Source organism: Gymnoscopelus microlampas, assembly GCF_963454915.1.
Source record: "Gymnoscopelus microlampas genome assembly, chromosome: 17".
In the NCBI taxonomy this organism is placed as follows: Eukaryota; Metazoa; Chordata; class Actinopteri; order Myctophiformes; family Myctophidae; genus Gymnoscopelus; species Gymnoscopelus microlampas.
The window spans coordinates 7,693,498-7,720,962 of record NC_139954.1 but is presented as its reverse complement, the minus strand read 5'-3'; the positions used below and the strand labels follow the sequence as shown (position 1 = coordinate 7,720,962).

At 41.8% G+C, this 27,465-nt stretch overlaps 1 protein-coding gene across 3 annotated transcripts; it reads left to right on the top strand.

The window, feature by feature from the left end:
- The first annotated feature begins 12,435 nt into the window (after positions 1-12,435).
- On the top strand, positions 12,436-22,347 carry LOC311064203 (uncharacterized protein). 3 transcript variants are annotated; one of them, XM_084084023.1, is made up of 13 exons: positions 12,436-12,530; positions 14,557-14,698; positions 14,844-14,965; positions 16,993-17,128; positions 17,270-17,391; positions 18,140-18,275; positions 18,437-18,564; positions 18,843-19,249; positions 19,727-19,817; positions 20,346-20,488; positions 21,014-21,108; positions 21,258-21,337; positions 21,671-22,347. In XM_084084023.1, the coding sequence occupies exons 1-13, from the start codon at positions 12,443-12,445 to the stop codon at positions 21,796-21,798; spliced, it is 1,818 nt and encodes a 605-aa protein (XP_083940149.1). In that variant the 5' UTR covers positions 12,436-12,442; the 3' UTR covers positions 21,799-22,347. The 3 variants fall into 3 exon arrangements, with proteins under 3 accessions (XP_083940149.1, XP_083940150.1, XP_083940151.1); XM_084084024.1 differs by lacking the exons at positions 16,993-17,128; positions 17,270-17,391; XM_084084025.1 differs by lacking the exons at positions 18,140-18,275; positions 18,437-18,564.
- Positions 22,348-27,465: the final 5,118 nt, after the last annotated feature.

Genomic DNA, 27,465 nt, shown 5'->3' with positions numbered 1-27,465 from the left:
TACACTGTAAAGTCCTAAGTGTTTCCTTAACTCTGATAGCGTACAGATGGGACCAAATGGACAGCTCAAAGTAAGGCCTATATCCAATTCATTTATTTTTTACATACAGTACAGTAGGTCTACATGTGACAATAGCCTCTAATGAGTTCAGGGCAATGTGTTGGGTTTCAGACAGGCATGGGTTAACTGAGACTACAAGCTTGTTCTGTTCTGCATATCTGTCCTTGAACCCACAACTCAGTGGATAGCTACAGTTATGGACTGTGTGTGTGTGTGTGTGTGTGTGTGTGTGTGTGTGTGTGTGTGTGTGTGTGTGTGTGTGTGTGTGTGTGTGTGTGTGTGTGCGCGTGTGTGCGTGTGCGTGTGCGTGCTCGTGCGTGTGTGTGTGTGTGTGCGTGTGTGTGTGTGTCAGGTATGTGAACTGTGCCCGTCATGAGACAGAACAAAACCTGATAGCGTTCCAGCATAAAGGACGGGTCTTGTATCGTTGCTGTCGTCCGGTGGCCAGAGGAGAAGAGCTGCTGGTTTGATACGGAGACGATTATGCCAAGGAGCTGGGAATCATCTTTGATGAGCTGTGGGACAACAAGAGCTCTGCTACAGGTAACATGTTACCTTTATGTCTGAGTAGTGTATCTACAGTAGGTATATGGATCAGTCTAATCTGTAGATTGATCTGTCTGTCTGTCTGTCTGTCTGTCTGTCTGTCTGTCTGTCTGTCTGTCTATCTATCATAAATGGATGCATATAGGCTATAAATGTGTATATACTGTGTGTGTATATATACAGTATGTGTGTTCACTCATTCACTCACTGTGTGTGTGTGTGTGTGTGTGTGTGTGTGTGTGTGTGTGTGTGTGTGTGTGTGTGTGTGTGTGTGTGTGTGTGTGTGTGTGTGTGTGTGTGTGTGTGTGTGTGTGTATATTTATACTATTGTTATTTGTGCCCTTCTTGACTTTTTGTAATTTTCTGAACTGTAGAGGGTTGAAGTGGACCAGACAATAAAGAAAATATGTGAGAATGTGTTGTGTGTTGTTAAATTCAGTGTTGCATCCCTGATATCTCTGATACTGATTGTATCCACGTCTTCTCTCTTCCTCTGTCTCTGTCTCTGTCTCTGTCTCTCTCTCTCTCTCTCTCTCTCTCTCTCTCTCTCTCTCTCTCTCTCTCTCTCTCTCTCTCTCTCTCTCTCTCTCTCTCTCTCTCTCTCTCTCTCTCTCTCTCTCTCTCTCTCTCTCTCTCTCAGGAGTGAGGTCCAAGTCCTCTCAGGTCTTCTCCTGTTTAAATTACATCTTAAAGACGGGGTGCCGTGATTCCCCCCCCCCCCCCTAAAACATAATCATCAGGTATTATGGTTATACTAGGAGGAAGATTTTTTTCAAAAAAGTGTACAGAAAGTGTTAAAATTATGTTTTTTTTGGGGCACGGTGGCGCCTGCAGTAACTTCTTTGTCTCTTCTGGGCAGCCAATCACGGTCCTGCATTCACTGCTTGTGCTCCTTAATTCTCTGCTTGGGCGGCGAATCGCGGTCCTCCATTCACTGCTCGGGCGACCAATCACAGTCCTGCATTCACTGCTTGAGCAGCGGCCAATCACGGTCCTGCATTTACTGTTTCACTGACCAGTTAAATCTTTCCCCCAACTCCTGGACCCGCCCCCGTCATTCACTGCTTGAGCAGCGGCCAATCTCTGTCCTGGATTTACTGTTTCACTGACCAGTCAAATCTTTCCTCCAACTCCCAGACCCCATTCCTAGATGAGGAAGAAGGAGGAGCCCTGAGGAAACAGCAAAGATTACAACAAGGATTAAATAAAAATAAAGATTGATTTGATTGATTTTTACACTTTGTCAGCTTGTTCTTTTGTCATTCAATGGTATGTCATGATCTAGTAATTGTATTTGTATATTATTAGAGAACAGCAAAAAACGATCATGTATGAGTTTATAGCCCTGAAACATGACTGTCATATCTTGACTGTCATGGATGAACTTCAAACTGGTATTTAAACTTTCTCCCTTTTTGGTCCGTACATCTACATAAACGTTCATATTCTAAATATAAAGTGCTTACCCCATGGCTAGGGATTTTTACAATTATGTACGTTTCCTCAGAAGTTCCTGAATATTCTGAATTGTTAAATGTAAAGCATTTTAATCCGATTGGTGGCCATTTCCCCCGTATTTTCTTATGCTTTCAACTACGTGACCCTATCGGCTGGGAGGTGTATTGCACTCTGGTACATTACAACTCTATGAGAAAATGGCCGCCGATCGGATATTTTAATCCGATTGGTGGCTTTTTATTGAACAATACGGAAGATATGGGTACTTTTGAGGGCCCGTACATTATTGTAACATCCGTGGCCATGGGGTAAACACTTTATATTTGAAATATGGACGTTTATGTAGATGAATGGAGCAAAAAGGGAGAAAGTGCAAACACCAGGTTGACGTTCATCCATGACTGTAAAAGACGACCGTCATATGATCCATGGCTGGCATTTGTTTTCCAAGTATTTCCAATGTTGAGTACTTTTACTTCTACTCCACTAAATCTGATCTCAGAGGCAAATATTATACTTGTACTCCACTACAATTATTTGAAAACTTAAGTTAAGTTGTAGATTTGGATTATTATTACAGAACACACATTAACCACTTCAGGCTATACATTTCAGCCATTCGAAAATAGCAGATCTACAAGCTCACAATGATGTAAGCTATTTATCACTACATAACTAAAAGAGTTTATGAGTTAGGGGAAACAAGAGTTTGTCATAGTATCAACATTATATTATGGTAACATGCTATGGTTTAAAACATAGGTTTTAAAGCATAACATATTATGTTAACCTAGAGCAGGGGTCTTCATAAGGGGGTCCAGGACCCCTAGGGGTCCTCATAGTTACTACAGTACAGGGGGTCCGCCAAATCTATTTGAGATTTTCTCTCTCTTCTTTTTTTCCACTATAACCAGCATCCGGGGGGTACATTCACTGAAAATAGCCGATCTACAAGCTGACAACGCGTCATTTGCTGTTTGTGGTAGGCTACAGTGCCTCCCCGAATCCACAGACGGCCAATCCGCGTCCCATTTTTTACCCGTTCATCTACATGAACGTTCGGATTTCAAATATAAAGTGCTCACCCCAAGGCCACGGATGTTGCAATTATGTACGGAGCCTCAAAAGTACCTGTATATTTTGTATTGTTCAATAAAAAGCATTTGAATCCGATCGGTGGCCATTTTTCTCCATAAGCTTTCAACTTCGCGACCCTATCGGTTGGAAGGTGAATTGCAATCTGATACCTTATAACTCTATGAGACAATGGCCACTAATCGGATTAAAATGCTTTTTATTGAACAATACGGAAGATACGGGTAATTCTGAGGGCCCGAACATAATTCTAATATCCATGGCCATGGGGTCAGCCCTTTATATTTGAAATATGAACGTTTATGTAGATGAATGAAGCAGTAAGGGAAAAGTGCAAACACCTGGTTGAAGTTCATCCATGACAGTAACAGACGACCGTCATGTGATCCATGGCTAGCATGTAGAGTAAGACCGTACGGCTCATTTGCATATCCTCGTGAATATAAATTAGCCATGCGGTCTTCCCAACATTGTAAGACCAAAATTGTAGACCAATTTAGCTACATAACTAAACGAGTTTAGGGAGTTAGGTTAGGGGAAACAACGTCATAGTGTCAACATTTATATTATAGCCTATAAGCAAAATATCATGTAGGCTACCTATTAGAGTCACTTAGACAGGCAAGACAGACATTAACAAAACAAATTGCCGTCTGATGTGATGTAAAAACGGGGGTCCGGGACCCCTAGGCCCTAGGGGGTCCTCGTAGTTACTACAGGGGGTCCACCAAATCAATGTGAGATAGAACATTTTCTCTCTCTCTTTTTCTTCTTTTTTTTATACAGCATCCCTATTTTTGGGGGGTAGCCTATACATTCACCGAAAATAGCCGATCTACAAGCTGACAATGTGTCATGCTGGGACAGCTTGTAGATCTGCTATTTTTGGTTAAGAGGTTTGGTGGTGTATAGGGCAAAAAAACAAGTAGGCCTACAGAGCCAATTGTCTAATGATTAATGCTTTAATCTCAACGTCAATTTTAATGTTTTCCGAATGAGAAATACAAATGTATAGGCTATAAGCACATCATGCTGCTACCCCTGACATTATGCAGAGTATAGGCTATAAGCATGAATATTCTTTTATTGCTCAAAGATGAGTTTGGGCAGAGTTAGGGAAAGCGTTCACAATCACACTCTACAATTGTAATGTATTACACTCCTTCTTCTTATCAGCCAAAATATAATATAATATAATATTTTAGCCAAAATATAAAACATGTTTTTAACCATAGCATGTTAACCTAGAGCAGGGGTCTTCATAAGGGGGTCCTGGACCCCAAGGGGTCCTCGTAGTTACTACAGTACAGGGGGTCCGCCAAATCTATTTGAGATTTTATCTCTCTTTTTTCCCCTTTTTTCTGTATAGGCCTAACCAGCATCCGGGGGTACATTCACTGAAAATAGCCGATCTACAAGCTGACAACATGTCATGCTGTGATATGAACGTTTATGTAGAGTAGATGAATGGAGCAGTAAAGGAAAGGTGCAAACACCAGGTTCAAGTTCATCCATGACGGTTGTAATCCATGGCTAGCAAAGACGTGGCTAGCCTGCGGACTAAGACCGGCTAATTTGCATATTCTCGTGCATATAAATTAGCCATGCGGTCTTCTGCGGACAATTTGGGGGTATTTTGTTATACTTTATTGGAGTATTTCCAATTTTCAGTACTTTTACTTCTACTCCACTACATCTCAGAGGCAAAGATTATACTTTTACTCCACTACAATTATTTGAAAACTTTAGTTAAAATGACAAGTTACTTTATAGATTTGGATTATTATTATAGAACATACATTAACCACTTCAGCCCTATATACACATTTCAGCCATTTAAAAATAGCAGATTTTTCGTCCGGGACCCCTAGGCCCTAGGGGGTCCTCGTAGTTACAGGGGGTCCGCCAAATCTATGTGAGATAGAACATTTTCTCTCTCTTTTTTTCTTCTTTTTTTTACGCTATACAGCATCCTTTGGGGGGTAGCCTACATTCACCGAAAATAGCCGATGTACAAGCTGACAATGCGTCATGCTGCAACAGTTTGTAGATCTGCTATTTTTGGTTAAGAAGTTTGGTGGTGTATACTAGGGCAAAAACACAAGTACAGAGCCAAATGTCTAATGATTAATGCTTTAATCTCAACGTCAATTTGAATGTTTTCCGAATGAGAAATACAAATGTATAGGCTATAATAAGCACATCATGCTGCTATACCCTGACATTATGCAGAGTATAGGCTATAAGCATGAATATTATTTTATTGCTCAATAATGAGTTTGCCTATTTGTTACATAACTAACAGAGTTTGGGTAGAGTTAGGGAAAGCGTTCACAATCACACTCTACAATTGTATTACACTCCTTCTTCTTATCACATATAGCCAAAATATAATGTAGGCTATACACTTAATAGAAAATTGGACAATGTTAGCTGTTTGTCGGAAAGAAACCATGCAGGAACATTAATTTGTCAGCCAGTAAAAGCTCTCGTTCTGCTTTGATCAGGTTAATGTTAATGTTACATTATCGGCTGCCTACAAGCATCGTTGTCGTGGCTCAACGTGCCCTCGGTGGCTCGTGGTAATTATTAATGCTTTGATCATCTCATCAATTGTAAGTCTAGAATGACAGATGCAATGAATACGAGAGTATGTTACGTTATATGTACAGTATATATGCTACAAGCAAGCAGAGCCACAGTTAAACAAAGTTGGCTCGGGCAGGAGTCGATCCCGTCCTCCCGGTGCGTGTGGTTTTCTGTGATTGGCCGAACGTTCATATTGTAGCGCTCCGACCTAGTCGGTAGCGCTGTCGCCTCACAGCTAGAAGGTCCTGGGTTCGATTCCCGCCAGGGACGCTGTGGGCACTGGGGGCGTGTCTTCTCCTCCGCGTCATCAGCGCCCATACCCAGGGTGGGGTTGGCGAAAGGGCCTACTCTGTGTGGAGTTTGCATGTTCTCCCCGTGTCTCCTAGGGTAGTTAATACCCTCACAAAAACATGTAGTAATCCTGGTCGCTATACCGCCTCCCCCGTGACAGCCGGGGTGCCTGATGGAGGGGAAGGGAACTGGTTGGAATAACGTGCTCCTTCCACGCGCTACGTCCAACCAGGGAAACTCCCCCCTGTCAGGTGACAAGAAGGTCAGTTGGCTCTCATGAAGGAAGCATGAGCTCGGCCCTGGCCTCCCTGGCTGTGGGGGACTGGTGTAGCGCTGGTGTAGGGCTGGTGTAGCGCCCAGGATCACTTAGGAAATTGGCACCGGGTGAAAAAAATGGGTTACAAAAATCGCGGGATAAAAATTATTAGAGAAAATTATGTTTTTATGTGGACACGCCTCCAGTTCATTAAGTATACCTGGTTCTCACCTTAGCACCTCCTCCACCACCTTAGCACCACCCACCTGTCCTAGTCCCTCTTCCTCCTCATGCCCACACCTGTTGTGTTATGATAATGAGGGGGAGGGTATAATTTTACTGTGTCATTAAAGTGCTGTTTTTCTATTTGCACATTTGACCCTCAAGGTTTCAGCCTCCAGGAAGAAACTCAAAATAGTCAGAGAAGACATACAACACCATAAAAACACCACCAGGGGGCTTAATGAAGTTTTATCAACCTCATAGACACATGAAAAACAGAAAAAGTGCAAAACCATGGCACCACCTCTTTAAATTATTACGGGGCCAGAGCTCAGCTCTGGACCTGTTTTGTTATTGGCAGTATTCTGTCACTTCTTCTTCTTCTTCTTCTTCTTCTTCTTCTTCTTCTTCTTCTTCTTCTTCTTCTTCTTCTTCTTCTTCTTCTTCTTCTTCTTCTTCTTCTTCTTCTTCTTCTTCTTCTTCTTCTGCCACTTTTCGCAGTTCTGGCTGAACCGTGCAGTCGCTTTTTACGAAACTCGGCCATATGGTAGATGGTCATGAAAAACTATCAAGAAATAATTCTCACAGTCTTTCGTCCAAAGGTGGCGCTATAGCACTCAATTGAAAATGCCAACTTTGAACAGGTACAACTCATGCCCTGTTAGTTTGACCTACAGCCATGAAACTTGGATACACTTATGCGTCTCCTCATGCTGAACAACTTTCACCCTCTGACTTTTGACCTCTGACCTTTAGATCTCCCACCATTTTGAATTATATGAAAAACAGTCATTGGCTCCTAACTTCTGCATTTTTTCACTTATGGAAAATCCGTTGGAAATTTTTGTAGGCAGAGGTCCAAAGTTCAAGTGTTAAACGTTTCGTGCAGATTGCTCAAAAATCCCAGGAGGAGATAGATTTTAACTATTACAGTTTTATGAAAATTATTCATCTGTGCCTAAAACATACATGCAGACTCACATTTCTTTGAAACTTTGCAGAAATGCACAGGGTCATTCCAAATATCACTGAAACCAATCTTACTCCAATTGGCCAAAAGGGGGCGCTATAGCAATTTTTTGAAAAGGCATACTTTAAACAGGCATAAGTCATGCCTCGTTTGGCCGAAAGTCGTGAAACTTGCTTACACATGTGCCTTGACTCATGAGGAACACACGTATCGATTTGACCATTAAGCTCCGCCCTTAGATTTTCCGCAATTTTGAGCAGTTTGAAAAATACTTGTTTTTGCCAGTTCTGGCTTAACCGTGCATACGCTTTTTACGAAACTCGGCCATATGGTAGATGCTCATGAAAAACTACCAAGAAATCATTCTCACACTCATTCGTCAAAGGGTGGCGCTATAGCACTCAATTGAAAGTGCCAACTTTGAACAGGTACAACTCATGCCCTGTTTGACCTTCAACCATGAAACTTCGATACACACATGCGTCTCTTCATGCCCGACAACTTTCGTGGTCTGACTTTTGACCTCTGAACTTTAGATCGCCCACCATTTTGAATTATATGAAAAACAGCCATTGGCTCATAACTTCTGCATTTTTTCACTTATGGAAAATCCGCCGCTTTTGTTTTGTCGGCAAAGGTCCTAAGTTCATGTGTAAAATGTTTTGTGCAGATTACTCAAAAATCCCAGGAGGAAATAGATTTGAACTATTGCAGTTTTATGAAAATTATTCATCTGCCCCTAACACATACATGCAAGACTCACATTTATTTGAAACGTTGCAGTAATGTAGAGAGTCATTCCAAATATCACTGAAACTAATCTCACTCCAATTGGCCAAAGGGGGGCGCTATAGCAATTTTTTGAAAATGCAAACTTTAAACAGGCAAAAGTCATGCCTCGTTTGGCCGAAAGTCGTGAAACTTGCTTACACTTGTGCCTTGACTCATGAGGAACACATCTATCGCTTTGACCAGTAAGCTCCGCCCTTAGATTGTCCGCAATTTTGAGCAGTTTGAAAAACACTTAAACCCAGGATTTTTCAGCTATTTGCGTGAAACTGTATCATCTGTGTGATCTCCTTTTTCACACTTACTTGTCTGTTGGGCCAATGGCGTCTCCCTTAAATGAATGCCTCACAATCTCGAGGTCGCCAGTTCAAGCCTCACTTGATGCAGACTTAATTTAAGTTGAATTGCAAACAACATGACTGTATCAATGAATACATGTGGAAATGGTAAAGATAACCTGAAATGCTTATTTGAGAGTACGTTTTTTCACCGTATGACATACTTCATTCTGAAAATAGCTACAATCTCACAACTTTTCATGGTTTGTGAGCTTGTAGATCGGCTACTTTCACTAGTTTTGGTTCTGAGGAGATGTACAATTTCTTCATTGGTAAATGGTTTGTGAACGAGTGATCTTAGTGTTAGTGAAACAGGGGCTTGGTTCATGAAAGAAGGCAAGAGTTTATGATCTTCAACAGACAATATCAGCCTGGACAAAGCTATAGCACTATAGGTAGTGTTGCAGCCTATTAGTCTGGAGGTTGAGAGTTCGAATCCTGTTAATGGCAGTAGGTTGAGATGTCCAATCAAACCATTATGTTTCCATCTCTCTCTCTCATCAATCTATTGTTTCCATGTCACTCTCTCTCTCTTCAATCTATTCCGTTTCCATGTCTCTCTCTCTCTCTATTCACTGGCCCCGTATTATCGCTGCTTGCAGCCATATTTGCAATTATTTTTGCATGATTAATAATTGTTTCCATTGGGGGTTCAAATCCCCCACAGTGCATCCAGCTTTGTTCGAGCGTCTACATGAACACAGCTGTCCGGGGGAGGGAAGCTGGGCGGGGAGGGTGATATTTGTCACAGCACATACTCCTACAGGCTGGGGCGGTCACACCTGTCAGTGTTGGGCAGGTGGAGTAGGACAGTGGTTCTACGTCCTCCTCACTGGACAACAGCAGTGACAACACAGCAATATGTGAGGGGAGGAATTGATTGGCATGACAACTACTGTACATTGGAGAGAAAAGGGGGTAAAATAATAATAATAATGATAATAATTACGGGGCTAGAGCTCAGCTCTCGACCTGTTTTGTTATTGGCATTATTCCGTCACTTCTGCCACTTTTTGCAGTTCTGGCTGAACCGTGCTGTCGCTTTTTACGAAACTCGGCCATATGGTAGATGGTCATGAAAAACGATCAAGAAATAATTCTCACACTCATTCGTCAAAAGGTGGCGCTATAGCACTCAATTGAAAATGCCAACTTTGAACAGGTACAACTCATGCCCTGTTTGACCTACAGCCATGAAACTTGGATACACATGCGTCTCCTCATGCTGAACAACTTTCACCCTCTGACTTTTGACCTCTGACCTTCAGATCTCCCACCATTTTGAATTATATGAATAACAGTCATTGGCTCCTAACTTCTGCATTTTTTCACTTATGGAAAATCCGTTGCCAAGGTGTTGTCGGCATAGGTCCAAAGTTCATGTGTTAAACGTTTCGTGCAGATTGCTCAAAAATCCCAGGAGGAGATAGATTTTAACTATTACAGTTTTATGGAAATTATTCATCTGCCCCTAACACACACATGCAGACTCACATTTCTTTGAAACTTTGCAGAAAGGTTGAGGGTCATTCCAAATATCACTGAAACCAATCTTACTCCAAATGGCCAAAGGGGGGCGCTATAGCAATTTTTTTTAAATGAAAACTTTAAACAGGCATAAGTCATGCCTCGTTTGGCCGAAAGTCGTGAAAGTTGGTTAAACTTGTGCCTTGACTCATGAGGAACACATGTATCGCTTTGACCAGTAAGCTCCGCCCTTAGATTGTCCGCAATTTTGAGCAGTTTGAAAAACACTTAAACCCAGGATTTTTCAGCTATTTGCGTGAAACTGTATCATCTGTGTGATCTCCTTTTTCACAGTTCCTTGTCTGTTGGTCCAATGGCGTCTCCCTTAAATGAGTGCCTCACAATCTCAAGGTCGCCAGTTCAAGCCTCACTTGGTGCAGACTTCATTTAAGTTGAATTGCAAACAACATGACTGTATCAATGAATACATGTGCAAATGGTAAAGATAACCTGAAATGCTTATTTGAGAGTACTTTTCAGATAGCAACGTGTTTCTGAGCTTGTAGATCGGCTGCTTTCACTGTTTTCGGTTGCGAGGAGACATACAATTTCTCTATTGGTAAATGGTTTGTGAACGAGTGATCTTAGTGTTGGCTTGGTTCATGACAGAAGGCAAGAGTTTATGATCTTCAACAGACAACATCAACGTTGCAGCCTATTAGTCCGAAGGTTGAGAATTCGATTCCTGTTAATGGCAATAGGTTGAGATGTCCAATCAATCCATTCTGTTTCCATCTCTCTCTCTCATCAATCTATTCCGTTTCCATGTCTCTCTTCAATCTATTCCGTTTCCATGTCTGTCTGTCTGTCTCTCTCTCTCTCTCTCTCTCTCTCTCTCTCTCTCTCTCTCTCTCTCTCTCTCTCTCTCTCTTTCTCTCTCTCTCTCCAGTTTCCATCTCTCTCTCTCTCTCTCTCTCTCTCTCTCTCTCTCTCTCTAGTATCAATCTATCTCTCTCTCTCATGTACACACTGGGTTAAAAAGATTCATTTAATTATGAATAAATAGTACTAAAAGTTACAATAAATATATTAAAAGGGTTTATATAGTACAAGATTTACGGTAAAAATGCTGTTCCCATTGCTTAGAGGGTTCACGGTAAATTGGGCAGTCACATGGTCACAACAGTCACATGGTCAGAGTGAAGCTTGTCAATCAAGTCAGATGCAAGCAGAGCTGACACAGAGAGGTCGTCTTTAAGAAACTCCAGAGAGAGAGAGAGAGAGAATAATTTTGCCAAAGTTCTGCACATGGTTCAAGAGGCGCACACGGTAAATGCTTATTGTAGTTGTGCCTTTCATTTATTTGTGCTGTATCTGATGAGTCTTATCAAAATGTGCAAATGTAAACTTTGTTTGAGAGATTTAATTGTAACATGCCAATAATTAGATGCACCTGTGTGGACTTGATAATCAAGAGGACTCTGCTTTACAATGACTGGACTCAATAACCTTAACAAATGTATGTTTATTCTTTTCATAGTTTTCAGTTTCAAGGTGTCTTATGGTGTTTACTATTGGAGGAGTTTGGAGAGTTGTGGAAATTAAATACCAGAAAAGACATCTGTATGAGGCGTGGACATTTGTTGAACCTGGGGCAGCTACACTTGGCACAAAAAAATCTTTCTTGAAAATGACTGTGGAACCTCAGGTCCCAAGAGCTCAAAACATTTGAGTTTAACTAACTATCCAAGTGGATGAGATTTGGATTTTGGGGGGTTCAAAGCAACAACAAAAACAGCATTATGATCACTTTGATATCCGATCTGTGATCATAGAATAATCTCAGTTAACATAATGTCAATGAGAAATATAAGTTTGATTAATCAAATTATATCATTAACACTCAAAATCCAAATCTGATCTACTTGGATAGGGATTGTACTTTTGGGCGCAGAGGACAAGAACAAAGTCTTCACAACATTTATTTATTTCAGCAGCTCTCACTGTCCATGTGGGGATTGTTGGTCCCTGCATGGATAGTAACATACACAAACACGCATGCACGCACACGCACACATACACGCACTGCGCACGCACACGCGCGCGCGCACACACACACACACACACACACACACACACACACACACACACACACACACACACACACACACACACACACACACACACACACACACACACACACACACACACACACACACACACACACACACACACACACACACACACACACACACACACACCTGTCTGTCTGTCTGTCTGTCTGTCTGTCTGTCTGTCTGTCTGTCTGTCTGTCTGTCTGACTGGCTGTCCTTGACTTTGAACAGGATGTTTTCACAGAGAATGAAGGCATATACTGCTCTCACGGTGCTCTTTGCTCTCCTGGCTGGAACCGAAGCAATACCAGCAGCTGGGAACCCATCAGCTGAGGGTAAGAAAAACCATTGTACAAATATCAGGAGCAAACTTTTGCCTGCAGTACGAGGGCCAAACAATGCAATATGCAATATATGCAATATGTGAAGTGCAATACGCTATATGCACAATAAGCCATAGAAACACATTTTTTTTGAGGGAGATGGCCATGCAATTAACTAATGAGCCTAGGAAACAACTGGGCAGAGTGCAAATGGATGAATTTTCATAAAACTACAATGTTCATTGGCTCATGGAGGTGTCATTCTTTTCATGTAAAAACTTCTGTCCAACTGGAATTTTAGATATTGGTACAAAGTTCATGTGTACAAAGTTTCGAAGAATCCAAGGAGGAGTTCGAATTTAACTGTTTTAGATAAAATTCTAAATTTAGTTAGAAGTCAATGTCAGATTTTTTCCTCATGAGGAGACACATATGTGTATTGAAGTGTCATGGCTGTAGGTTAAACAGGGCATGAGTTTGATTGATTGATTGATTGATTGATTGATTGAATATTTTATTAGGCAAAATAATGTAAAACAACACATTTACATTTAAAATACTTTGTCTAACAGGTCCGTTCATAAAAGTCCTTGCGGACTTGTTTCCAATGAGGGCCTTGGTATTCAATTCATAGACATATATAGTGGCACCACAGTTCGAAAAATTACACAAAGAAAAAAAAAAAATATATATATATATATATATATATATATATATATATATATATATATATATATATCTCCCCCCCCCCCTTTTTATTCCTTTTGTTGTACATAGTGTTATATATATATATATATATATATATATATATATATATATATATATATATATATATATATATATATATATATATATATATATATATATATATATATATATATAAAATAAATAAATAACACTATGTACAACAAAAGGAATAAAAAAGGGGGGGAAAGATATGTACAAGAACAGGGGGGGGGGGGTCGGCTGTCTAACGGGAAAATACTACCTCCTCTTTTGGCCTCCTGAAAGGTGATTTTTTAAGGCTCTTTTAAATGAGCCCAGTGAACTGCATTTTTTGAGGGATGGGGTTAGACCATTTGGCAGTGCTGTAGAAGGAGAATTTGCCCATGTTTGTTTTATGGGTGGGTGGTACCAAATTGTTGTTAACGCTCCCTCTGGTATTGTGACTGTGGGTGTCACTAACCTTTTGGAGGTATTTACTCAGATATGCGGGAATAGGGGGCATATCGGGCAAATTTTCATTTTAAGTTATAAAATGAATAGTGAGTTATACCTGTTGCATTTTCAATTAATTAATATAACCCCTTGGACAATGGTTGTGAGTTTCATATCTTTTTGCACGACCCATGCAGCAACCATACCAAGTTTCGTAAAAAAGTGACTGCATGGTTAGGCCAGAATTGGAAAAAGAAATATGAAACTAACAAATACAGGGCATTTGTTAATACAGGGTTTCTACGTGCTTGGCCCATAGAGTTATAATATATGTAGAGTACATACGGCCCCCCACCTATTTGTTTCAACGAATAGCATGCAAATGAAACGGCATGCAAATGAAATCAACAGATTTATGCATAGAATACAAAGCCACCGTTCCCGCATCAGTGATCTAGTGATCTGTGAGATTACCTGTGAACTCTGCACTAAGAACTGAACTGTGACACATGAATAGTTTGTTTAATGCTGTTTTTAATGTTGCTGCTTTTTTATTCTGTTATTATTGCACAGTTTTTTAGTTTTTGTTGTGTTTAGATGTATTGTGTTTATTCTGCCATGACCAGGACCTGGGTAACAAATTTCGTTCTGTAATGGAATGACAATAAAGCTCCTTGAACCTTGAACCTTAACATTTAACTCATATTAAAGTTAATATTATAGATTTCATGGCAGCTTTCTTGCCAGCAAAGTTGTGGCTCTGGTCTGAGTGCGATGGTTGAACATAGAAGTTGTCTACGGTAGGCCTACTGTATATTTGCTGGTCCTTAATTGTGTTTACTCTCTCCATCCATCTGCTTCTCCCTGTCCTGTCCCATAGTGCCAGGGCTGACCTGCTACACTGGCGACGGCAGAGACTATCGGGGGGAGGTTGCCAGTACGATCTCTGGGAAAACCTGCCAGAGCTGGTCGTCCCAGAAACCTCACAAACACAACCGCACACCCAAAAACAACCCAGACAAGTAACAAGACCCAGCCAAACATCTATCTATCTACAGTATCTATCCATCTATCTAGCCATCTATCTTGCTGTCTGTCTGTCTGTCTGTCTGTCTGTCTGTTGGTCTGTCTACTAACTACCTACTGTGCCCTACATATCTTTGTCAGAGGCCTGGACGACAACAACTACTGCCGTAATCCAGACGGTGAGCTGAAGCCATGGTGCTACACCACTGACCAACGGAAACGCTGGGAGTTCTGCCAGGTCCCCGCATGTCATGTTGATCCAGGTAGCTTTGACCACTTAAGTTCACGACCATGATTGTGTTACTTTACTTTTATTACTTTTAAGTCATTTCTGCTGAGGACGAATAACAAACCCTCGTCTCTCTATGACTCACTGTACTGTTAGCAGAGAAACTGACCATGAGTTCAGCTAGATGTCGATGTGCCCTATTTTCTGTACAACCGGAATAAAGATGGCAAATGCAAAACTACTTTTAATCACCATAGAAACAGAATGTGACCGATTCGTTTTTAAACCCTGTAGCACTTTGAGTTTTGCAAAAGTGTAAAGTGTGGTATAAATTAAATGTATTATTATTATTATTATATATATTTTTTTATAACAGGAAGTAAAAGACAACACGCAGTTTCACACGTTTTTTAACTTAATATTAAACCAGGAAAAGTACCGTACATTTAAAATGGAATAAACCTGGATATTTTGTCGGGGACTTAATGAGGATTGTATCAACGACGTCACCGATTATCCTTGGATAATTATTCGTTCATGTGGCAAATGGTCCATGTGGCTACATCTCGAGTTAATAATTAACACTGAGGATTTTAGTGAACGCTATTGGGCTAATACAGTGCCCAGAGTGCAGTAAGGAGTTTCTTGCTTAGAGACACTTTGACAGAGTGCAAACTTGGGACCTGCTCTCAGAGGGCTTCTCTACCAAAACACTGGTCCTTGTGTTTACTCTCTCCATTCATCTGCTTCCCCCTGTCCTGTCCACCTACCAACCACTGTCACAGAGCTGACCTGCTACATTGGCGACGGCAGAAACTATCGTGGGGAGGTTGCCAGTACGATCTCTGGGAAAACCTGCCAGAGCTGGTCGGCCCAGAAACCTCACAAACACAACCGCACACCGCACAACAACCCAGAAAAGTAAGAAGACCCAGCCAAACATCTATCTATCTACACTACAGTATCTATCCATCTATCTAGCCATCTGTCTGCCTGCCTGCCTGCCTGCCTGCCTGCCTGCCTGCCTGTCTGTCTGTCTGTCTGTCTGTCTGTCTGTCTGTCTGTCTGTCTGTCTGTCTGTCTGTCTGTCTGTCTGCCTGTCTGTGTACTAACTACCTACTGTACCTACCTACATATCTTTGTCAGAGGCCTGAACGACAACAACTACTGCCGTAATCCAGACGGTGAGCTGAAGCCATGGTGCTACACCACTGACCAACGGAAACGCTGGGAGTACTGCCAGGTCCCCGCATGTCATGTTGCTCCCGGGCCAGGTAGCTTTGACCGCTTAAGTTCACAACAGTGCTTTCCCTCAATCTTTTTTTTTTTTTTTGCATGGCCCATGCAGCAACCATACCAAGTTTCGTAAAAAAGTGACTGCACGGTTAGGCCAGAATTGGAAAAAGTTGCGGAAGAAAAATAAAACTAACAAATACAACAGGGTTTCTACGTGCTTGGCCCATAGAGTTACAGTATGTAGAGTACATACGGCCCCCCACCTATTCAATTGAACGAATAGCATGCAAATGAAACAGCATGCAAATGAAATCAACAGATTTATGCATAGAATACAAAGCCACCGTTCCCGCATCAGTCATCTAGTGATCTGTGAGATTACCTGAGATTACCTGAGAACTGAACTGTGACACATGAATAGTTTTTGCAATGCTGTTTTAAATTTTATTGCTTTTTTATTCTGTTGTTGTTATTGCACAGTTTTTAGTTTTTGTTGTGTTTAGAATGTATTGTATTTATTCTGCCATTACCAGGACCTGGGTAACAAATTTCGTTCTGTAATGGAATGACAATAAAGGTCCTTGAACCTTAACATTTAACTCATATTAAAGTTAATATTATAGATTTCATGGCAGCTTTCTTGCCAGAAAAGTTGTGGCTCTGGTCTGAGTGCGATGGTTGAACATAGAAGTTGTCTACGCCCTACTAATTGTCATCCTACTCCTTTGGGGTATTTTTGGTAGGCCTACTGTATATTTGCTGGTCCTTAATTGTGTTTACTCTCTCCATCCATCTGCTTCTCCCTGTCCTGTCCCATAGTGCCAGGGCTGACCTGCTACGCTGGCGACGGCAGAGACTATCGGGGGGAGGTTGCCAGTACGATCTCTGGGAAAACCTGCCAGAGCTGGTCGTCCCAGAAACCTCACAAACACAACCGCACACCCAAAAACAACCCAGACAAGTAACAAGACCCAGCCAAACATCTATCTATCTACAGTATCTATCCATCTATCTAGCCATCTATCTTGCTGTCTGTCTGTCTGTCTGTATGTCTGTTGGTCTGTCTACTAACTACCTACTGTGCCCTACATATTTTTGTCAGAGGCCTGGACGACAACAACTACTGCCGTAACCCAGACGGTGAGCTGAAGCCATGGTGCTACACCACTGACCAACGGAAACGCTGGGAGTACTGCCAGGTCCCCGCATGTCATGTTGCTCCAGGTAGCTTTGACCACTTAAGTTCACGACCATGATTGTGTTACTTTACTTTTATTACTTTTAAGTCATTTCTGCTGAGGACGAATAACAAACCCTCGTCTCTCTATGACTCACTGTACTGTTAGCAGAGAAACTGACCATGAGTTCAGCTAGATGTCGATGTGCCCTATTTTCTGTACAACCGGAATAAAGATGGCAAATGCAAAACTCCTTTTAATCACCATAGAAACAGAATGTGACCGATTCGTTTTTAAACCCTGTAGCACTTTGAGTTTTGCAAAAGTGTAAAGTGTGGTATAAATTAAATGTATTATTATTATTATATATTTTTTTTTATAACAGGAAGTAAAAGACAACACGTAGTTTCACACGTTTTTTAACTTAATATTAAACCAGGAAAAGTACCGTACATTTAAAATGGAATAAACCTGGATATTTTGTCGGGGACTTAATGAGGATTGTATCAACGACGTCACCGATTATCCTTGGATAATTATTCGTTCATGTGGCAAATGGTCCATGTGGCTACATCTCGAGTTAATAATTAACACTGAGGATTTTAGTGAACGCTATTGGGCTAATACAGTGCCCAGAGTGCAGTAAGGAGTTTCTTGCTTAGAGACACTTTGACAGAGTGCAAACTTGGGACCTGCTCTCAGAGGGCTTCTCTACCAAAACACTGGTCCTTGTGTTTACTCTCTCCATTCATCTGCTTCCCCCTGTCCTGTCCACCTACCAACCACTGTCACAGAGCTGACCTGCTACATTGGCGACGGCAGAAACTATCGGGGGGAGGTTGCCAGTACGATCTCTGGGAAAACCTGCCAGAGCTGGTCGGCCCAGAAACCTCACAAACACAACCGCACACCGCACAACAACCCAGAAAAGTAAGAAGACCCAGCCAAACATCTATCTATCTACACTACAGTATCTATCCATCTATCTAGCCATCTGTCTGCCTGCCTGCCTGTCTGTCTGTCTGTCTGTCTGTCTGTCTGCCTGTCTGTCTACTAACTACCTACTGTACCTACCTACATATCTTTGTCAGAGGCCTGAACGACAACAACTACTGCCGTAATCCAGACGGTGAGCTGAAGCCATGGTGCTACACCACTGACCAACGGAAACGCTGGGAGTTCTGCCAGGTCCCCGCATGTCATGTTGCTCCCGGGCCAGGTAGCTTTGACCGCTTAAGTTCACAACAATGCTTTCCCCCAATCTTTTTTTTTTTTTTTTTGTGTGTTTGTTTTCATGTAGAGTTAGTGCTGACCAGGCGAGCAGAGGACATTTTTTTATTGGGGGGATCCAAAACTGAGCCTCCAGCTGATTTTTTTTCCCCAGATCTACAAGGTCACAAATCACAATACAAAGAGAGCTTGTAGATTTGTTATTTTTGTTACGCGTCACAGGCGTGGAAGTAACGCTATATTTAATTATTTTCCATTTCTACTCAGAAGTGGGGGAGACTTCCCCTCCACCCTCCACAGCCCTCCCACCCCCAACCGCACCCCCTACCGTACCCCCAACCATACCCCCAACCGCACCCCCAACTATACCCCCAACTGCACCCCCAACCGCACCCCCAACCGCACCCCCTACCGTACCCCCAACCATAGCCCCAACCGCACCCCCAACCATACCCCCAACCGCACCGCCAACTGCACCCCCTACCGTACCCCCAACCATAGCCCCAACCGCACCCAAAACCATACCCCCCACCAAACCCCCAACCACACCCCCAGCACCCCCCCCAACTGCTCCCTCGGCACTGCTGACCGAAGCTGACAAGGAGGAGATTGTGAACAAACACAATGAGCTGAGAAGAGGTGTGCAGCCTACCGCCAGCAACATGCTGAAGATGGTAAGACACTATTGGGAGGGTTGATTTGACTAGATTTTCAGCAGCCTTCAAACCTCGTCCTATGTTGCGTTGATAAGAGCAATGGTCACCGAAGTATAGCCATTTGAATGTTAGACACTGCTTTAACACTGCTGCTGAGCAGTGATGCACTTGCAGCACCCAGGTTCACTGCGATACCTGTACTTCCGGGTTACACCATTGAACTCCACACCCTTCAGAGAGTGTGTGGGTGAAGTTTCAAGGCAATCCGACAAAACGCACAAGTGTGTGCGTGTGTCTGTGTCTGTATGCATGTGCGTGAGGTTCCGTTCAGCTGTGAGAGTGATTGATGATGAGGTGTGTGTGTGTGTGTGTGTGTGTGTGTGTGTGTGTGTGTGTGTGTGTGTGTGTGTGTGTGTGTGTGTGTGTGTGTGTGTGTGTGTGTGTGTGTGTGTGTGTGTGTGTGTGTGTGTGTAACATGTCCTCTCATTCTCACAGATGTGGAACGAGGAAGCTGCTGCCAACGCTCAGAGATGGGCCGATGCGTGTGTCCAGGAACACAGCCCTGGCGCAGAAAGGAAAATTAGCAGTAAGACCCCTTTAGCATTATTAATAATGATAATATTATGTTATATAATATTATAACATTAATAAACAATCCATTACTCAAGTATGTGTGGTAATTAGGGTTGCCAACTGTGCCTCGAAATACGGAATCGTCCCTTATTTGTAAACTAAAAGACGTGTCCCTTATTGAAAGGGACACACTTTGTTCATACAAACTGCTCATATACATACTATTATACAGGTTATTAATGTAATATAAAAAGAAATGTGCATGTATTCTTGGAAATAAGGGATGCCTGGCTGGGAGACACGCTGTTCCCATGTGAATCCCGACATCCACATGATTTGATTTTTGATTGATTGATTGAGCGCTTAGTAGAAAATGAATTCAAAAGGATAAATACACAAGAAAGCCCGAAGGTTTGTATCCATTGTGCCGCTTTTGGGGAAGGAGGGCGAGACAAAAAAAGGACAAAAAAGTAAATCTAAAATGTTAATATTTTAAGCAGCGTCTGTCTGTCTGTCTGTCTAACTCTCTCTCTCTCTGTAGCCAGTGGTTGTGGTGAGAACCTGTACATGTCCAGTGCAAAGAACACATGGACCGATGCTATCCAGGCCTGGTACGATGAGGTGAAGGACTGGAAGTACGGGGAGGGCTCTGTCAATGAAGGAGTGGTGGGACACTTCACACAGGTACACTTACACCCAGTCAGAGGTGATCCTATAGGGTGTCGGGGGGCCGGCCCTATGCAAAGATTTTGAGGTATTTATTATTTAAAAAAAAAATATATATATATATATATATATATCATACTATCATACTATAATCATACTATAATTCTAGTAACCTCTGTAGTGGTAGGTGAAGCTACCCGGTTCTCCTCAGTGGCTGGACCAATTGCTCTGATTTTGCACACAGCCATTGACCATTACCATCTGAACTTAACTGTGAAGCCCGTTTTTCAATTTCATCAAATCTCAGCTTCTTATTAGCGTTTATGTGTCAAACAATGTCGCCTCCCGGGTTGCCAGATCATGTGCGCATATCCCCCCACGGATGCGTCGACCGGGTATGGTCTAGTATATAGCAATAGCGGTAAAAATGTTGGCCTTCTGGGCCCCAAGGCAGTTGCCTAGTATGTCTAATGCCAATTTTCTTTTGTATTACTTCAAACAGTGAGTTGATGATGATGATGATGTGTTGTGTGTGTTGCACAGGTTGTGTGGTACCGCTCCAACCAGATCGGATGTGCCATGGCCCACTGCCCCAACGCCAAGTACAATTACTTCTATGTTTGTCAATACTGTTCACCGTAAGTACTATTGTTCCAACGCCAACTCAACCTATATGGTACGCGTACCACCGGAGGTGGTCGCAAGGCCTAGTGGTTTGCGGAGGAAAAGGTTTACTGTCTCAGCAGATATAATGTTTTAATATTTGATGTTGTGTCCGACATTGCAGCGGTAACTACCAGTTAAACCCCTACAAGGCTGGACCATCTTGTGGTGACTGTCTCAATGACTGTGATGACAAGCTGTGCAGTAAGTGACCAAAATAGTATAGAGGGTTTAGTTGTTAAACAATTGTTCTGTATAACGAAAGAACATGCATGTTTTCCTTCAGCCCTATGTTCCCCAATCTTAACCTTAACCCTAACCCCATTCCTTACCCCAAACCTTACCCTAATCCTAATCTCAACCCTAAACTAAGGTAATATAGGGACTGAGAGAACAGACCCTCATAACCTTAAGGAGGGATTTAAAACATAATCAGGAGAAATTGAGATATAATTGAGAGTGTAATAAATATTTCACTGTTACATTCTGTCATTCTCTCTCCGTCTATCTGTCTCTTTCTGTCTGTCTCTCTCGCAGCCAACCCATGTCCCTATAAAGAAAAGTACTACAACTGTCCTTCTCTGAAGAAGAAATGGGGGTGCAGTAACCCCACCGTCGCAGGCTGGTGCCCCGCCACCTGCAAGTGCACCACTGAGATCATCTAAACGCCTGCCCAAGCTGACTCCAAACGCATCACAAGAAACATGATCTAATCCACATTCAATGACATTTCTTATTATGCAAACCTAATGGCTATCATACTATCTGCCTCTCTGTCTCTGTTTGTCTGTCTCTCTCTGTCTCTGGCTATCCATGGCTATCATACTGTATGCAAACTACGCATTTACCACTGGTTCTCAAAATGAGATCTGGGGACCCCCAGGGGTCCTTGAGGGGGTTCCAGGGGATCCCCAGTTACATTAGTTAATATAGTATCAAAATCGGTTGACCACTTTGACCCTATTTTATGCTTCAGCTATTCGAAAATAGCAGAACTACAAGATCAAAACGCATCACAATCCAATGGGTTTTGAGCTTGTAGTTCGGCTAGTTTAGAAAAATCTCCTGCCAAATACCTATTAATTTAGGGGGTCCTTGAGATGAAGATGTTTGAGAACCACTGGCATATACTCTATGTACTGTATAGGCTATGGAAATATCTTTCCTCTATGATTATAGAAAATAAAGCAGCATTTATGGATTGAGCATTACAATACTGACTATCTTCTTTCTTTTTTGGCTGTTTTTTTAATGTACAGTATCTTACCACTATATAATTGACAAAAGCTCCGAAAGTTCGTCCGGGGTAAGCAAGCACAGGATCACTCCATTTGCCCCGAAACTTGCCACAGACTGTTGATCAGAGCTATGGCTATGTTTTAGGCATCTTACCCCACCTCGATCAGTGATCGGACTCTCGGTTTGATTGATTCTCTGATTTGCCTATCAGACCCTCAGCCTGATCTGGCAGGTTGCCATAGCAACCAGATACAGGAAGTCTGATCTCTTTATCACATGACCGAGGTTGGGAGGTTGGGAGGATGTGACTAGAGGTTAGGGCCGCAAAGCAGAGAGGGGAGGGAGGAGATGGGAGGAGAAGCTATGAGAAGGGATGACAGAGGAAATGTTTGGAGAGCTTGAAGCGGCCCTGACATCTGATGGGTTTTCAGGGTTGGGAGGGTTACTTTTAAAAAGGAATCCCCTACAGTTACAAGTTACTTGCTAAAAAATGTAGTCAGTAACGTAATCCCGATTACTCCATTTAAAAAGTAACTACTAGTTACTTTCAGTTACTTTTGGATTACTTTTAAGTAGGGATGTCCAGATCACGTTTTCTTTCTCCCGATCCGATCCCGATCTTTTGATTTTGAGTATTTGCCGATCCCGATCTTTCCCGATCCGATCTTTTCATTAAAAAAAATATTTTTAAATTATAATTTATGCATGTAGAATTTATTTTTTATCATTTTTGTAGCAATAAAAGACAATATGTCTCAAAACACTGTCTGACAGTTGAATTATTGCCAACAAAATAAATGTTAATTAAAGAAATTAAGACAAATACTGAATCTCTGAACATTGGCTTGCAGTTATCGCACATAGCCAAAATACAATAATAATATTAGACTTGTCATTCAGGATGGAAAATAAAGTTGTCCTTTTGGGGAGAAGTGGAACTTAGAAGTCATTTAAGTTTAGCGTGAGGGAGAGGGTCTACTCTGATTACTACAGCAGGGGTCCCCAAGGTTTTTCAGCTAAGGGAGAGATGAAGCAGGGACCCCCACTACATATTGTATACAATTTGTGTTTCAGATTAAACCTTTTCATAGATTTCATAGATAGCTTCATAGACTTGTTTAACAGCACTGTCATCAATAATAATATGATAATAAACTTTATTTGTATAGCACCTTTCATGACATGAAATGCAGCGCAAAGTGCTTTACAGAGCAAGAATACAGTTACAGTTACAACCAATTTAACAATAAAGCAAACAAAAATAAAATAAAAGCAAAGCAAAAGCATAAAACAACATTAAAATAGGCAATACAGTGAGGACTTAAAAATCAACCAAAGAATCAGCTAAAAGCAAGAGTGAAGAAATAGGTCTTGAGCTGTGCTTTAAAGCTATCGACAGAGGCTGCCTGTCTTAGGTGTAATGGGAGTTTATTCCACACAAAAAGCAGGTCCGTAAAAGCAGAATGCTGCTTCACCGTATTTTTTATATGTCATTGTAGGCACCTCGAGCAGGTCAGCACTTGAAGACCTGAGGGGCCGGTTTGGAACATATCTTCTTCTTCTTCTTCTCCTTCTCCTTCTTCTTCTCCTTCTTCTGCCACTTTTCGCAGTTCTGGCTGAACCGTGCAGTCGCTTTTTACGAAACTCGGCCATATGGTAGATGGTCATGAAAAACGATCAAGAAATAATTCTCACAATCTTTCGTCCAAAGGTGGCGCTATAGCACTCAATTGAAAATGGCAACTTTGAACAGGTACAACTCATGCCCTGTTTGACCTAGAGCCATGAAACTTGGATACACATATGCGTCTCCTCATGCTGAACTGAACTTTCACCCTCTGACTTTTGACCTCTGACCTTTAGATCTCCCACCATTTTGAATTATATGAAAAACAGTCATTGGCTCCTAACTTCTGCATTTTTTCACTTAGAAAAAATCCGCTCGCATCATTATGTTGTGCAGAGGTCCAAAGTTCATGTGTAAAGAATGTTGTGAAAAGTGCTCAAAAATCCCAGGAGGAGATAGATTTTAACTATTGCAGTTTTATGAAAATTATTCATCTGCCCCTAACACATACATGCAGACTCACATTTCTTTGAAACTTTGCAGAAAGGTTGAGGGTCATTCCAAATATCACTGAAACCAATCTTACTCCAATTGGCCAAAGGGGGGCGCTATAGCAATTTCTTGAAAATGCAAACTTTAAACAGGCATAAGTCATGCCTCGTTTGGCCGAAAGTCGTGAAACTTGCTTACACTTGTGCCTTGACTCATGAGGAACACATGTATCGCTTTGACCAGTAAGCTCCGCCCTTAGATTGTCCGCAATTTTGAGCAGTTTTTGGCAGTTCTGGCTTAACCGTGCATACGCTTTTTACGAAACTTGGCCATATGGTAGATGCTCATGAAAAACTATCAAGAAATAATTCTCACACTCATTCGTCAAAGGGTGGCGCTATAGCACTCAATTGAAAGTGCCAACTTTGAACAGGTACAACTCATGCCCTGTTTGACCTACAACCATGAAACTTCGATACACACATGCGTCTCTTCATGCCCGACAACTTTCGTGGTCTGACTTTTGACCTCTGACCTTTAGATCTCCGACCATTTTGAAGGGGGGGCGCTATAGTAATGTTTTTTAAATGCTAACTTTAAACACGCAAAAGTCATGCCTCGTTTGGCCGACAGCCATTAAACCTGCTTACACATGTGCCTTGACTCATGAGGAACACATGTATCACTTTGACCAGTAAGCTCCGCCCTTAGATTGTCCGCAATTTTGAGCAGTTTGAAAAACACTTAAACCCAGGATTTTCCAGCCATTTGCGTGAAATGTCTGATCTCTTTTTTCACAGGTCTAGCCTGTTGGTCCAATGGCTTCTCCCTTAAGCGAGAGCCTCACAACCACAAGGTTGCCGGTTCAAGCCTCACTTGATGCAGACTCATTTAAGTTGAATTGCAAAAAACATGACTATATCAATGAATACATGTGCAAATGCTAAAGATAACCTGAAATGCTTATTTGAGAGTACGTTTTTTCAATGTATGACGTACTTCATTGTAAAAGTAGCTGATCTACAATCTCACAACTTTTCAGATACCAACTTTTTGTGAGCTTGTAGATCGGCCGCTTTCACTGGTTTCGGTTTCGAGGAGACACAGATACAATTTCTCTATTGGTAAATGGTTTGTGAACGAGTGATCTTAGTGTTGGCTTGGTTCATGACAGAAGGCAAGAGTTTATGATCTTCAACAGACAACTTCAGCCTGGACAAAGCTATAGCACTGTAGGTAGTGTTGCAGCCTATTAGTCCGAAGGTTGAGAGTTTGATTCCTGATAATGGCAATAGGTTGAGATGTCCAATCAAACCAGTCTGTTTCCATCTCTCTCTCTCATCAATCTATTCCGTTTCCATGTCTCTCTTCAATCTATTCCGTTTCCATGGCTCTCTTTCTCTCGCTCTCTCTCTTCAATCTATTCCGTTTCCATGTCTCTCTCTCTCTCTCTCTCTCTCTCTCTCTCTCTCTCTCTCTCTCTCTCTCTCTCTCTCTCTCTCCAGTTTCCATATATCTCTCTCTCTCTCCAGTTTCCATTACTGTCTGTGTGTCTCTCTCTCTCTCTCTCACTGGCCCTGTATTATCGCTAGCTATATTTGTAATTATGGTTGTTCATCAGGAGTGTGGCATTGAGAAATAGCATACGTTTGTGTCTAGACAATGGCTTCAGTGTTCTAAACCTTCATCCTGCCATGTCTATGGGTGCAGTGTATCTCATGGGACCCTGGAAGACCTTTTTAGGGTGGCACCACCTGATGCCATAAAATAAAACCTTTCTCATGCAGCGTGGATGCATGGTCTCAGCCACGGTGTCTGGGAGTGAGGGCCAAATTATGATTTGGTAATAATTGAGGCTAGTTCAAATCAGTGGTGGAAGAAGTAGGCCTACTCAGATATTTTACTTAAGTAAAAGTACATAACACTGTATAAAAATACTTTTTTCTGTTACAAGTAAAAGGCCTGTGTTCAAAATCTTACTTGAGTAAAAGTAGCCTACAAAAGTATTGGCATCAAAATATACATATATTACTTTCCACCACAGGTTAAAATTCAATTCCATTCAAATTCAATCTATTTCTCTCTCTCTGGCCCCTCTCTTTGGCTCTCTCCTTTTGTCTTTGTATTATAATTTGCAGAAGTATTGCTGTAATTACTGCATGTTATAGGATTCATTCATGTATTTATTGTGTGAGAGCAAAACGTCTGTATAGGTTCAGAAATGGAGCTGAAATGGAAAAAGGAAACCTTACCGCTCTTGTTCCACTAGATGGCGGCATTGCAATATGTATTGATTATGATGAACCATGTTGCTTCTACAATCTCTCTGAGAATCATAATAAATCACACATCACATAACAGTCCTACATAATGCATTCATTCACATCTATCTTATAAACCCACTACCTATGAAACAGGGTTAAAGTAATTCAACTGTTTTAGATGCTATATCAGCAGAGGTTGCTGGCCCTCAAGGACCCCCGGGGGTCCCCGGACCCCACTTTGAGAACCACTAATGCTTGATCTAACATGATAACTGGTTACCACAGTTGACATATAGGCTACAGTATAGAGCAGTGGTTCTCAAACGTTTTCATGTCAAGGACCCCCAAATTGACACTTCAAAAGATACGCCAGGGACCCCCATAAGAGAAGATTTTTTACGGCTCTAGCAGTGATTCTCAACCATTTTAATTTCAAGGACCCCCTAGTTTGACATGCATTAGGGCTACAGACCCCCATTTAATGGCATTTCTATCACTTGGACCGCAATTTATATTGTAAAATCAATGACAATTTAACTCTGAGAGTGTACAAATGGAACCAAATGGATGCCTAATCTATCATTTAGCTGGGGACCCCCTGGAACTCCCTCAAGGACCCCTGGGGGTCCCCGGACCCCACTTTGAGAACCAATGGTGTAGAGTATACCCCAATTTCTTCACTTTAACAGGATCATTTTCAGGGGCGGACAGGAGAACACATTCAACCTTTGTGATTGCATTACTTTGTACTACTAATACTAAGCACTAAT

Excerpts from the sequence above, each read along its gene's own strand:
- LOC311064203 (XM_084084023.1), top strand. The coding sequence starts at position 12,443 with ATGAAGGCATATACTGCTCTCACGGTGCTCTTTGCTCTCCTGGCTGGA. Across the intron at positions 17,129-17,269 it reads CCCAAAAACAACCCAGACAA|AGGCCTGGACGACAACAACT; the intron begins GTAACAAGACCC and ends TATTTTTGTCAG. Across the intron at positions 18,276-18,436 it reads CCGCACAACAACCCAGAAAA|AGGCCTGAACGACAACAACT; the intron begins GTAAGAAGACCC and ends TATCTTTGTCAG.